The sequence below is a fragment of the Simochromis diagramma genome, unplaced genomic scaffold (assembly GCF_900408965.1).
Source record: "Simochromis diagramma unplaced genomic scaffold, fSimDia1.1 OVJJ01000061.1, whole genome shotgun sequence".
NCBI classification, from domain to species: Eukaryota; Metazoa; Chordata; class Actinopteri; order Cichliformes; family Cichlidae; genus Simochromis; species Simochromis diagramma.
The window spans coordinates 3,131,426-3,145,597 of NW_024386945.1; the positions used below are offsets into that span (position 1 = coordinate 3,131,426).

The following is a 14,172-nucleotide window of genomic DNA, read 5'->3' on the forward strand; positions in this document are numbered from 1 at the left end:
GTAGACACGGAAAGAATAGTGAGGTTATAGGTGAGTTCCAAACAGAAATAAAAGAATAAAAGCAGTAAGGGGGTGCTATGTAAATTGAGACAATCAAGCCTTAGGCAAGATTAGGGGGGGGGGGGGCTATCCAGTAGATAATGTGCCTAAGGGTTTAGCCATTACCTCATTCCTGAGCCACTTGACCTGACAAGCATCACAGACGTATTTGGGATTGATGTGGGTAGAGGAGGTATGGGACCAATGAGACCAGACAGTGTCCAGGGAGCTTAAAAACAGGAAGAATACACCCTTTCCTGCCCTAGATCTACCAATAGTGCATGAAGGTTTACATTGGGGCTAAACTTAGTATCATGGCCCGAAGGGTAACTACTCAGTAGGGTCCAGAAAAAGACAGGAGAGTCAGTATGAGTCAAACAGCAGTTAAACGGTGGAATATTCCAAGGATGGTGTAATCCACTGTAATTAATCCTCCTGGAACATGACTGTAGATGCTAAGATGCAGAAAACCACAGAGAAAAAACATCTAACAGCGGTGGGGCAGGGTCTACTGGTGGTCAGCACAAAGCTTTGAAATCCTCTCAGCATCTATGGTTATGAAAACACATATGTGGGAGAACAAAGAGAAGGTCACGGTCGCACTGTTACTGTAGCCTGTACCTCATAAGAATGTGCAATGCCAGTTCCAAATCCAGAGCAGAAACTCCCGTTGGAAGAGGAACAAAGAAGCAAACCAGTTCAATTTGGAGAGGAAGAACCTGTGTCCCCCCACCCTTTTATTTTTGATTGGATATGCAGACTCAGGGATATCCCAGTAAAGCAGCAAAGACCTGCATGTTCAGTATTGTAAATCATCAGGATTTCCTAGTTATGAATTCTCACAATAAGACAGATGGAGAGCTTGCTTTTGCTATCTTTAAATTCAGATCTGAGTTTAGAAGTAGCAGAAGTTTCTCACCAGCAGACCACACACTTCATGTGTGCCTCTTACAAGTCCTCCAAACCTATGCGAGAAAAGTTCATTGAGCACAGTTTCCTTTGTTTCAGCCAAATGCTCTCGGACAACCAGGATGAGCAAATGATTTTTTGGCAAAATAATTTAAGAATTAATCTGCAAGCACATGCATGCAATAAATGACACAGCTGGAGGAACATGTACACAATAACAAGGCAGAGGAAACAAAGCTCCAGCATCTTTTGTTGAATCAGATCTGAACAGAGTCCAGCCACAGTTGGCCATGGCAGCTTTTCAAAGAGAGGAGAGAAAAAAAAATCAGGAAATAACCAAACAAGCACATCATGCTTTAATCAGCAAGCTGGCAGTTGAAGGCAGTTTTTTTGACTACTTTACACTGATACATGCAGATCTGCAAAGACGCGCACACACAAAGTTCTGCACTGTAAAGCAGGAAGAATTAGCATTTAATGGGTCTTTATCTTTGGATGATCTATCAACTTCTCGTTGGCATTTCCCCACCCTTATCTTATAGCTGCATGCTCAAAAGAAAGAGCTTTTGCATAATTAGCATTTAATGAGGCTCAAACGTCAATCTGCTGAGTGCGACTCATCAAATTCCTTGGTAAAAGTAGGGGCATGAAAAGACACGTAATTAGAGGCAGGCACGAGATTTCTCAGCTGTTCAGGACAGAGATACTCCTGAGATGGGCTGTATTAATGCTTCAATGGCTAAAGTGGAGACTAGGCAAATAATTCCTGTAGTGCAGTGAAAACAGCAGTACAGTATCCATCTGACAGGCAATAAAAAGGTCAAATGTGATCATCTCAAACCGATCGGTCTTCTCATTTGGTCATGCTGCTATGAACAAATGGCAAGCCAATTTCACAGCACACAAAGAGATTTGAGCAATGTTTTAATGGGAAAGTCAGGGCAGATGAAAAGCATTAGCGGCTTCTTCATGTCCCACCAACTGCCTTACAGCAGCCACTAATGATGTGCACCACCCAGCTGACAATTAAGCATTAATTAAACTAGTTTAAACGATTTAGGCTGCAAGTAAGGAATGTGTAAACAACAGCTTCACTGTAACCAAGTACTGGGTTTGTCTCATTAGAAGGTCAGAAATCAGGGGACATTCGACAAAAAAACATTTCACCACGCCATAATTGCCAGACTGCAACCACTATTTTATGTGGGGTTGAGAAATTAAGGGTGATACAGAGTGCTGGAACTTGCTGATGTGACACAACAGTGCGTAGCCGTAACTAATACGCTTTATGATGAGGTTACAGAGGGAAGTTGTCAGCAGTCAAATTCCTCTGTTACCCCCCTCCTGTTCAGCACAGCATTTTTCCCCCCATTCCACATTTAATTGTCTTCCACCCAGCTGCAAGGCTGATGTCACTTGAACACTATTAAAAAAAAAAAAAAAAAAAAAAAAGGATTTAAGCTCGAAAAGGGAAAAATTACAATCACATTTTAAGCCTCCAGTGCCGGCTGCAGTCACCATCTGCAGTCATAAACACGGCTCAACAAATGCTACGGTTCTTGTGCACAAAGAGGACCAGAGAAAAGAACCAGCGGCCCTTGAACCTTAGCAACACCTAAGTAAAACACGTGTGCCCCAGAGTTTGCACTAACCTATTAGGATATGGTTAAACACTGGAGTGGTTCCATATCAGAAAAAGGATCTCATATGCAGTGATCTGATCTAAGCCAGAGACAGCTCATGACCTTCGCCGCTCTCATTCCTTCAGTGAAAAAAAGAGATTTAAACGTCCCTCTCATGAACAGTTTGAATGAAACCTGGATCAGCGGGAGCAGAGACAAAATTTCGAAATCAAGTTCAAATGTGGAACACGTATAAGAAAAGCTGAATGATTTCCAACTGTAGCGTGACTGACACTTGAGAAGTGAGATCAGCTGAATGACAGAAATGAGAGGCAGTAGTGTCTGATGATTTATTGCAGATCACATGGACCCATACAAATAGGATAGTACTCTCAAAGTCAAGGCCAGACAGAAGCTGTTTGAGTCCTTACAGCTGCCATATGGACGCTCGTCTAGTCACACACACACACCACATACACACATGTTGTCAATGCTGCTGTCCAGGAGCCTGAATATGATGAGAGTAGCAGTGTTTGGTTGGCGCGTGCTGACTACAGTGAGTCTACTACGCTGAGCAGAGGCCACCTTTTTCTTAACAGTCAGATGTTACTGTAAGTTGCAGGACGGGGAAAAGATCTATATGTAGCTCTACAAGCCTAGAGCAAGTTATGTCCTTTTTTTTAACAATTTACAGACATTTCCAGATCCCAGCACTGACTTGAAAAGAAGTCATTAAGATCTGAAAAAGCACCCACCAGTGATGATAAGATAAACAGCCCAGTCTCTCAAGGATCTGATCCCATATCACAGCAAAACCATTTCCTCTGTATCCTCAGAAGGATAATATAGCCGGGCAACAGGTGGCCTGGAAATTGAGGCACTGCTAGCTAAGGTAGCCAAATAATGTTGTTTATTGTCACACAGGCAAAATGTGTGCGCATCCAAGCAGATGTCACAACCAGAAATAACAGCTAAGGCTTCAATACTTTATGCTATTCAGCAGCTGACTCTCTTCACAGCTCTCAACCAGGAGCTGTTACGCGGATCAGCAATTTGACAACAAGTTCCTTCCAACTTTTCAACAAGCGGCAATCAGTTTGAACTCACTAGAGTGAATGTGGGGAAAGCATCAGCTGTTTTGTTAAAACCGTCGATGTGTCAAGTTGTTTCACAAGTGGCAAGCAAGACATTTAAAACACCCGGCTACTAAGAAAAACATCCAAAATGACTCAGATTTTCATCTTTGCATTTGCTCATACCAAACTGTTGCCCATCCCCAACCACGATCACAGTCTCTTCCTCTTTCACAGTCCTCTGCAGGGATTTTACTGCTGCTGGTTCACACCTCTCCACAATGGCCACATCAGGGGGTCTAATGCTCTCACCTCAGAATAGAGAAGCTGTTGTATTAAACATGGGGGATTGCAGCTGTTGGAGCACTTTGCCTCTCCACCCCTCTGACCCCTGCTGCACCCACACATGCATATACAGAAGCTCACATTCATAGGCAAGAAAGGCTAAATGTTACCTAAATATTCCTAAATAATAAAACTGATTCCAATTTGAATTTCACAAGCGGACAATGGCGTCATGTGCTTATTGCCATATAAAGGACAGCCCTTATCAGATTACTATAGAAGTGAGTCATTTCATGATTCGAGGTAAAACAAACCAGGCTTGCTGGCAGTGAGACATTAAATCTGAAGTATCAGTCCGGCCAGCCCTGACCAGTGGCTAGCTCCATTCCAAAACCAAAGTAAACCTGACATCCTCGGGACATTGCTAATAGAGTAGACATTACAGTGGGGTCCAGTGGCCCTTTAAAGCCATCATCACCATCCACGTTGACATCTGTTTCCACTGCAACACACAGAGACTCAGTATAAAAAAGTATCTTTAACTAAAAGAAAAACAGCAAAACTTAGAAAGAGACTACAGTGTAACCGCGCGAACCATTCCCGCCTGACTTCACAAAAACCTGCATGAATATTTCCCACCTACTGGCCAGTAGGTGAAAACAACATTTGACAACAGAAAATTAAAGCTGCTTTTTAAGGCTAATAAATTAAAAAAAGAAATGAGTCACAGTGAAAGCTCCTCCAGTGGAAAATGGTAAACAAATTCTGCCATTAGACAAAGGGCCCCTTTGTCTGCACGTAACAACGAGAACCTGGATGAAGAAAAGCTTGGCAACCCAAATATACAAGCTGTGCTGTGCTGCAGCTCAAACACTTACTGGTTTGATTTAGAACCAGGTCTATAGAACAGGACACCAATGAAAACAATAACAGAAATAAGACTGATCATATATGGAGAGCGACCCCTGCATAGGCACAGAAAAAACACTGCTGCATTAGCAGCCAGTCCAGTGTCAATATTAGTTTAACTCTAACACTGTTTGAGAGATTAAACTGTAGGAGAGTTACCAACATGGACTGGCTGACCTTGCCATGTGTTTGTCACGGCCAAACCAGGACAGGCACAGGGCTAAGCTAATCCATATCACCAAACACATCACTGAAACACATCAACCTGTCTCTTCTGCTCATACACTCCAGGCGAGGTATGTTATTGTTTACAGCTCCTGATCTTTAACCTTTTCTATCTCGGTATGATCCACTCCCTTATCCATGCCAGACACCAGAGAAAGTGAAAGAGCAGTCAGTTAGTGGTTGTGATTAAGTGGTTGAGGAAAGAGTAGGCCCTCCAAAGTCCATGTAGAGGAGGGTACACAAGGGGACTGATGTACACAGAAAACAGCAAGCCTGTGAAATGTCCATCTTCACTCAACATGGAGAAACATGCTCACACAACAGGGAACCATATATCCTCTTGCTCTTCCTGCCCTGTTCTGACAAGAGCTGTCACACATAGTTCTATCCTCAGGCGTCCTTCCATGGGGGGCCATCCACAAATGTCTAAATTTAACTTTATTATGTCATGCCAAAGGGCATGGCAGACCCACATATATAAACTAGCTGTCAAGGATCATCAAACTGGGTGAAAGCAGCCCACTTCTTTGTTGACTTGACAGCAGCTTTATTGATAGGAGAAAGTCTCAGTCTCTGAATCCACATCTGCAATCTGCATGGATGAAAAGCAGCAATAATTTTACCTAAAGGTTGGAGCCAGGCTCACAGCAGTTCATCCTGACAAGAAGAATCTCTTTGTGCAACCCTCAACTGACCTCACAGTGGTTCCAGATACTCCCCCACATCTTATGGCTCCAAAAGTTGTGGACGATGATGATGTGATGGCAAAACAAGAGATAATAGGAACTCATTTCATGTCACTGCTGATAATGTTTGATGTGTACACTTCTAAGAAAGTGTGGATGAAATGTGGCAGATGAATGTGGTTTGCAGATAAAGCGATGAGTAATGGTTTTAAATGTGCTCTCTCAGACTTTCGTTTTATTTGATGTCTGCCTTTTGAACACAGATCACCAGGAGGAAAATTACAGGGCAGTGTGTTTTAGGAAACTACATTTAAGCAATATCCTTGTCCTGGACATATAAACCATTGTCTCACGTCCGTTTCCAAGAGCAGAGCGACTCAACTGTAAAAAAGTTCAGATTAAGTCATCGGTAAGATGACGTCTACAGTGTCTGATACTTAATGAGACTAGGAGTTATGATGGGGAGAAAGGCTAGACAGTGGGGGAAGGTTTAGGCGATGGGTGAATTAAAAAGCCTGCAGAATGACATCAGCATAGGAGGAAATAAGGAGGGGAAAGCCGGAGAGGGGGAGAGGGATCTGTGCATGCAAGCTTCACATTCTAAATCATACAGCTCTCCTAAAACCCCTGCTTCCCAGGCAGGGAAATAAAAACCAATAGCAGAAGGAGTTTAAAGAGACAGTCAGGGCCATAGAAGAGGAGGAAATCTGTTCATGTCTGAGAGTCTGCCGTCCAGGGAAGTGGGGAGGAGAAACAGGGAAACTAAAGCTGATGCTCGCGGCCCACTCGGCACAAAGCCCGTTCTCAAATCGCTGCATGCTGGCTGCTTGAACAGTGGTCTGAGAAACTGTTCAGCAGACACATCGTCAGCCAGAGAGTGTGATTACATTGGAGTGAAGTCCTGACTCCAGCTGTATAACCTTTTGTTAATGATTACTGCAATTACAGGTTTGGGTCTCAGCAAAATATAGTGAATGGTCAGCAACACAAAAAACAAACACAAATGCAGAACTGTCAGGAACTAATGTAATCTATGTCTTATCTTTTCCTGCATTCCAGCTGGTAGAAAGACTATATGATCCTGGGACAGAGCATCCCCCACCCCACCCCTTATTTATATTCCCCACAGAATACTGGAGTATAAGTCCTGGTCACAGCCATGCCTGCCAAAGTTTTACTTCCAAAAGTGACTGATGCCAAAAACCCCTCGGGAAGAATACTGAGACGGTCACTGCATGCTAAGAGTCACTGGGATCACATCCCAGATGAACCAGGAAGCATCAAAATCAGCCACAGCATTTAATACCGAGATTTGATCGCTAAAGGTTGCAGTGAGGTAGCATGTTCTGGGGTTTCGAGGCAAGGGCGGATTAAAAGGTCATCTTAATTTTGTAATTTGGTGGGACAATGAGATTAAGCTTTGAGGAAGATTTCCGAATGTTCCGATCTTTGATCTTCATCTCAATATAAAAGACTGAAAGCTTCAGTCTTTTATATTGGAGTTATGTGGGCTTTATTTCAGAAAACACTTACAACAAAAAATCAAATTTTCTGGATAAATTCAATTGCAGTAAGTTGTAGGCAGACTGACCGTGTGCGCGCTGTGCGCAAGGCATGCGTCCAGGAAGCACAGTATACACACAAAACCCCGATTTTCCGAGCCAAAACAACATCCCACAAATGAAATGTGTTTCCTATTGGAAACTTCTGACTTTAACGGGTGAGCTGTAGATGGCTGAAGTTTGGCCAGAAGTTCCGAAATACTTCAATGAGCACTGCAATCTGTGCGCAATATTTGCGTACAACTGGGAAACTTGAATTGCCCAGATAAACCTCAAATGTTTCAGACCTTATACGGAAACTATGTTATATATGTTTTTTTTTTTTTTACTACATAACGCTCTGCAGTTACATTTTCTGTTTTCTATATTAAGCACACTTACCTGCCAGAATCAGACAAATAAAAGTCAACTGCATATCCGAAGTAGCTCCCATTGGGTCCGCTGTAAACAGCTGGGTTCTCCACATCCAAGTTGAAAGCCTTGCAGGCAGGCTTAGAAAAAGTCAGTAATAGCCCGATAATACAAAGGAATGAGCGTGCGAGAAAGGCTACTATCCCCGGCGTCTTTGTGAGAAATCTCACCAAGCCCATTTTTGACAATAAATTAATCCACTAAAGTTAGTTTTGAATGGCGAAATTGGCCAAATGTTTTGCTTTCTAGTCCGTAGATCAAGCCTGTAAACAGTGGGGAGTAAAACTACAGTTGCATCCCTGTAACTCTAAGCGGCCAATATCTCATTAATGCTCCGTCAGCTCCTCTCGGCGTCCCCGCTCTTCTTGCGGCTTCTCTCTCTCTGCCCCTCTTCAGACCCACGCCTTCTCTGCTCACCTAATCAGGATACATACAGCAGGGAGTTCCCAGACCCGTAACAGAGTTTAGAAGAGGAGGAGTTTGTGATTCCCTAAAAAAACGAAGAGAGAGAGAGGGGAGAAGAAAAAAAAAACTTCGAAGAGGGATCTTCTAATCCACTAACCCATATGTTTACTAATGTGATAGAAATGCTTTTATCACTCACACTAAGACTGTTAACAATGGACCTTAAAGCCTCTTTCTGATTTTATCTCACACTTATCGTGACCCTTTGAGACCAAATTTGTTGGCAGAGGAGGTAGGCTGCTAGGTGATTGAAAGGTCAGTGAAACGTCACTTCACGCTTTTTTTAAAACTATAAATATAACTGCTTCGCTTTCCAAATGCAAGACTCCCATGTGCCTTTTCCCCTTCCCTTATGACCTATTTGCATAAATCTGTACTAATTATACGTCCATCAGCCACTCTTGGATCTCAATGTGTGATCCATATGTATTTCTATCTAATTACAGTGTGGATCTGATTTGGGCATATGATGTCTTCTGGGGAGCTTAAGGGGGTGTGTGGGAAGATTATGTATTTCTGTCTGAGTCACACGAGAGAGGAGCAAGGAAAGTGGTTAGGCTGTGAAAAGCATCTACTCACTGCAATGAGACCTTTAATAAACCAATCCAGGCCGACTGGAATTAGTGACTGTTGGTTTAGCTGATTCATCTGAGGCCTCAGGGATTGAACACAGGGGCCAAATTTGGCTGTGTGGCAGTAGCAACATGAACTCTCTGTCAAGTGCTGCTCATATTTATAACTCTTCTAAGTGCTCTGACACACAGAGCAGAAACTGATGGGAGTAATCCAGAGGGTCTGGGGGGGGGGGCAGTTCACAGCTGTCGGGGGTGCTCGATGGTTCAAAGCCTTAATCCCAGAGAGGTCTCATTCTCTTACTCTGTTTTTAAGTCCCTAAGATGAGAGTGCTGGTTCATTTTGAGAGCCAAGGCACAAGGTGTGGTTAATAGACAAACGAGCTGTACCCATAAAAAACATTTGTTGTTGAAAGTTTTCAGCTGAGGTCATGGTCTGTTATTCAGAAACCCCAACACACGATGGCTCTCAAATAACAAGATAGTGCAGCTTCCAAAGGTGCACTGCTGTTTTATAATGATGCTTCTGGATGTTCTGAAATCTGAAGCAATTGGAGGTAGTCATGGTGGTGCAATCAGAGTCCTATGACCTCATGCATGAGGTTAGACACAGGGTATAATAGTATCAGCAAATGATAATCAGCTCTTAGTCATCACGGGCTTCTTTTTTGTCTACTCACTGACAGCCATAGGTTTCGTGCTATCTGTGCACACACATTTATCTGTGTGACCTGTTAAAGCATCAGAGTATTGGTTACATTTTCCTTTGAAGTAATTCCTCCTCTACTTCTTTTCATGCATACCTGCATGTACGCCATCAAGCAGGAACAAGCCAGTGCACAAAGCATGCTCCGTTATTAAGTATGTCCTGTGCCTAAAACCAGAGTCTCTTTTTTTCTTTCGGTGATGTGTAATTGGGTCTGGCTAACTGAACAGTATTTTCCATCTTGTCTTTTCGGTTGAAAAGGGGGTGTGGTTTTATTCCAATGCCTGGACTTTGACATCATCACTCAGCCTCTATGGCAACAGATTTGAAGTGCTGCAAAACACTTATAGCACACTTCACAGGACTCAACACAGCTGGTCAACTATTTTAAATATAGAACTGACATATTGGCACTGTGGTATAGCCTCTATGCAGTACGTACGTGTATGCGAACCCATGCATACACACGTATAGTGTCTCTTGACTCTTTCTCTGTAATAACTGAGGATATGCTTTACAACAAACAAGCATCTATCACATGTTAGGACAGCTATATCAAGATGTGAAGGTGTAAAATCATGCTTTCACATGGGTAAGTTCTGTTTCTCGGTTGGTTTACACAGTGCAACAAGGTCGAGGTCTCCCCCCAAAGGCAAAGAAGGAACAGACATCGTTTTCAATTAATGATTAAGTTAAAATAAATCCAAAGAAATTTCTGATGAAAGGTTAGTCTAATAGTATCAGAAAACTCTCACTTTTTATTCTCCTTAAATAAATCACATTTGTTCTGGTTATTTTCACTCCTTGGTATTCAATGACCCCCTGCAAAGACTATGTGACCCTCCAGGCGGGCTCATCCCCCAGTTTGAAAACCAGTGTCTTAAGCTAAGGGTGTGGTGGCCCCAGCTTAGATATAAGACTGTTACTAATAAATAACAGTTATTTCTTTTGTTCTCCCTTTTAAAGTGGATCTGCAATAGAGCAGTGCACTTCATCTGTAAAAAATATATTCACAGTGAATAAAATCATTTAAGCTTTGTTAAATAGAGGGAGCTCTGTGAAGAGTGCTTTGGGATGCAAAGACTAAACTTTACATTTAAAGATGAAAAATGTTGGAGTGTGAAGTGAGAAGGAATCAGGCTTCCCAGACCTCCTAAGCAGTTTGTGTCTACCAGCTTAACACTACATTAGTTTCTAATACCACAAACACTCAAATCCCCAACTGAAATTAGGTTGTACTGTAGGTGTACTGTGGCAAAGAAGACAGTTTTGTAAAATACTCGAAGTTTCAAAATAAAGGTAATCTCCAGCTCTAATTCAGCAAACAGTCATTACCAGCTATTAATCTTTGTTCCAGAAGACACCAACCTCCATCCCACCTCCTGATCTCATTTCTCTTTGTGTCACCAACTGTGAGATGATACTGATAGGCTCCACGGGGCTGGAGAGACACCCTGACGGTAACTGTTTTGCTTTTAAGTCACAGAGTAAACACCATTTTACCACCGGGAAACAGACAGTAAATAAAGGCCACAACAGATAACTCAGTAGTTCAAACCCAGACAGGTCACGAGTGACAATGATTAAGAAGTTCAACTTCTGTTTGTTTCTTGTGTTTTTAACATTTAGTGGAATTTTGCTCAGAATAAAAAAGTTTTTCTAATCAAGAAAAATGATGCCAATGATGGAGAATGTGGTTTTTGAATAGAGGGCTATATTAATGTGTAAAACCTAACAAAGACTTTGAGAGGAATAGGACACTGAAATTAGATTCTTCAGCTAATGTAAATGGTAAGCCTAAAAGCTGTCTGTCTGTTTCTCCTAAGCAGGAGAAACACAATGACACACATCTTACAGGCAGGAAATTCCTCTAGTGTAAAAGCCTGCCTGGTTTTCCTGTTTCACTGGGTTCATACTGTTCACTCTGTTACACTTCACTCGAAAACACACCTTGAATATATGCGCAGTCAGTTCCTATCAGCTTTGCTTTCCCATCTGCACTCTGTAACATTCCCCATGTTTATAATAGAAGGGTGGTGAGTGTTGCTGATATCTCCCGCTAGTATGAGACACTTCATACTGGATGACAGATTTGTCATGATGGGGTGGAAGTCCTGAGCCGGCCCGTGTTGCTGAGAAGCCCGTCTATTGTTTTCAACACAAGCTCTTAGCAACACAGTGGCTGAATCATATGATTGTTTCAGATGTTGAAATCTTTCCGGAGGCTCCTTACAAGGGAAAGTTTACCCACCCTGGTGCATTATGGTTTCCTCTTGTGAGCTTTTACTGTCAATGCAAACAAATTGAGACAACTTGTGTGGGTAGTAAGATAACTCAAACAGTGTCCGTTGTTTTGTTGCCTTTTTTAAAAGAGTCATAAAATGGCTGAAAATGAGCAATTTTGGTTTTTATGTGCATCTGCAAATCAGTTTAAGGAAGCAGGGTACTAAAGCGGGGAAACGACCCCACTATCAACTCCACCAGCCTTGTTCTACGATCCATAACACACACACACAAAGTCTCTCTAACCTGCCTGCATTTACAGCTCACTGCGCTTCATGGAGTGTTTAGTCTCTGTGGTCCCTCAATTGACATGTTTGCCTAAATACACAACTTTTTAAGAGGCCGCATAAAATACTTGACATCCTTTAGAGAAAGGTCACTGATTCAGAGTGTCCAGGCTGATAAAGTGAGACAAAATGCCAGCACCTGGCTATGGAGCATTGAACAAGACTGGCAAGAGAGTGAAAACGCACTTTAATACTGGTATCAGCAGTGAAGCTTAATAGTGCTTAAATACTTCAAGCTGGACTCAGGAAGCAACATTTATATGTTATTACATTAAAAAGAAGACATTGACTGTTGAGGTCTCAAAACTGTGGAATTTGAATTAAAACACAATATTGAACAAAAAAAAATGTGTGCACTGCCCTTTGGACAATTTTGCATTCACGTTCAGGGTGTCATGTTTTGTTTGGATGGTCTATTTGTCTCAGAGTAATGATATGCCCCCTGACCCCCTTCTGTGTTTTGCTATTGAGGCAGGCGCACTACAGGGCTGCCGCCAGGACCCTGTGCGAAGGAATGCGACTGTTAAAATGTGTGGATCTGGGGGTACAGCAGGAGAGGGCACTGAATCAGTGTGAGCACTGAGAGAGCCTCAGGGTATTGTTTAACACACACACACACACACACACACACACACACACACACACACACACACACACACACACACACACACACACACACACACACACACATATAACCATTCACACATTCCCTCCGATTTGCTTCTGTTGCTTTCCCACACCCACTCCCTCGGCTAAATATGTTTGATAGAGCTCATATGGAAACAGACGCACCCGGCTTTGCGGGACCAAAACAAACTGCACTAGAGTAAAAATCGATATATATATATATATATATATATATATCGATATATATATATATATATATATATAGCTACGGTTTCTTCTTTTACTCACAGACAAAGAAAAAATATGCTCGTTTTTTATAGCCTCATGTTACTGTTGCAAAATCAGGAAAATGAAGAGCACCCACTGCCAGTTTAAGCGCGTGCATAATCGTGCTTTCAGATACTCCATTAATAGAGACATCAGAACTCTAATGCATGACACTCTAATGCAGTGACATTCAGCACTTCTTCAACTTAATGAAGACATGTATTTTATTTCACTGATGGAAAAATTCTAAATATGACTGATGAAAATAATGAAGTTCACATCGTTTTGCTTATAATTTGACAGATGAAGAATACACCAAGGGTGATCTTTACATTTACTCTCATCATCTACACCAATATAAGGGGTAAAAATATGTTCATAGTTTCCTGAATGTTTGTGGTTAATGCTTTCAGGTTGGTGCTTCCTTCCTGAAGTGTAAGCTCACATTTATCACTCTCTTTACACAGAACCATGCAGTGCAGAATCATTAAAACAACCTCCTCTGTGCTTATAGCATTTTAACTGTTGTCTTTTTGATTCATAGCAACTAATTTACAGCTCAGCAGCTCCGTGAGGCTTCACATAGACACAGCAGTGCTTGTTTAAAATTTTGGCTCAGCAGATATAAGGCTGATTAATGATTTTTTTTCAAAGGCTACTGTGTATATACCCAAGTGCAATGTTCACTTGATTTCTTCACGAATAAAATACCCTATTAAATATGTTTCAAAATACTAAAATGGAAGCATATATGGTAAGTTTATGTTTTTTGTTGATATGTGGTCATAAATCAAATTATTGGACAAGGAAAAACGGGTCTTAAATCATGAGTGATAAGAAAGTTTTCACAGGTTTCTACGCAATCCTGTGAAAAACGCACCTCTATAATAACCACCTCTATAAAAGCTGAAGTTTTGGCAGTTTGCTGGTCTGGAGCATTCAGGTTTGTGTTAACAAAAAGCCACAGTCTTCCCAACAAATTCACCCCGACGCCAGACTCCAACTCCTGTGAAATTGCAAAAAGGAGCTCCACTCAGACTAAACAGGCTTCAGTTTGCATGATAAATGTTCAAGTTCATTACAGTACAATTAGAATAGGATTGAACAAGCATGGGTTTTTTTTGAAGAGGTTACCAGGAGAAAGCTTCTTCTCCCTAAAACGAACATGGCAGCACACCTAAGACTCGCAAAGCTGCATCTGAACAAGCCACAAGAATTCTAAGAATTCTGGAACAATCCTTTTG

General features: G+C 41.9%; 1 protein-coding gene across 1 annotated transcript in view; it reads right to left on the reverse strand.

The window, feature by feature from the left end:
• The window catches only part of itga5 (integrin, alpha 5 (fibronectin receptor, alpha polypeptide)), a 32,650-nt gene extending 24,494 nt beyond the window's left edge, over positions 1-8,156 (reverse strand). Inside the window, exon 1 of the mRNA XM_040037969.1 lies at positions 7,692-8,156. Coding sequence (XP_039893903.1) covers positions 7,692-7,900 — 209 coding nt within the window. The 5' untranslated portion in view covers positions 7,901-8,156. The remainder of the gene's footprint in view (positions 1-7,691) is intronic.
• Between the last annotated feature and the right edge of the window lie 6,016 nt (positions 8,157-14,172).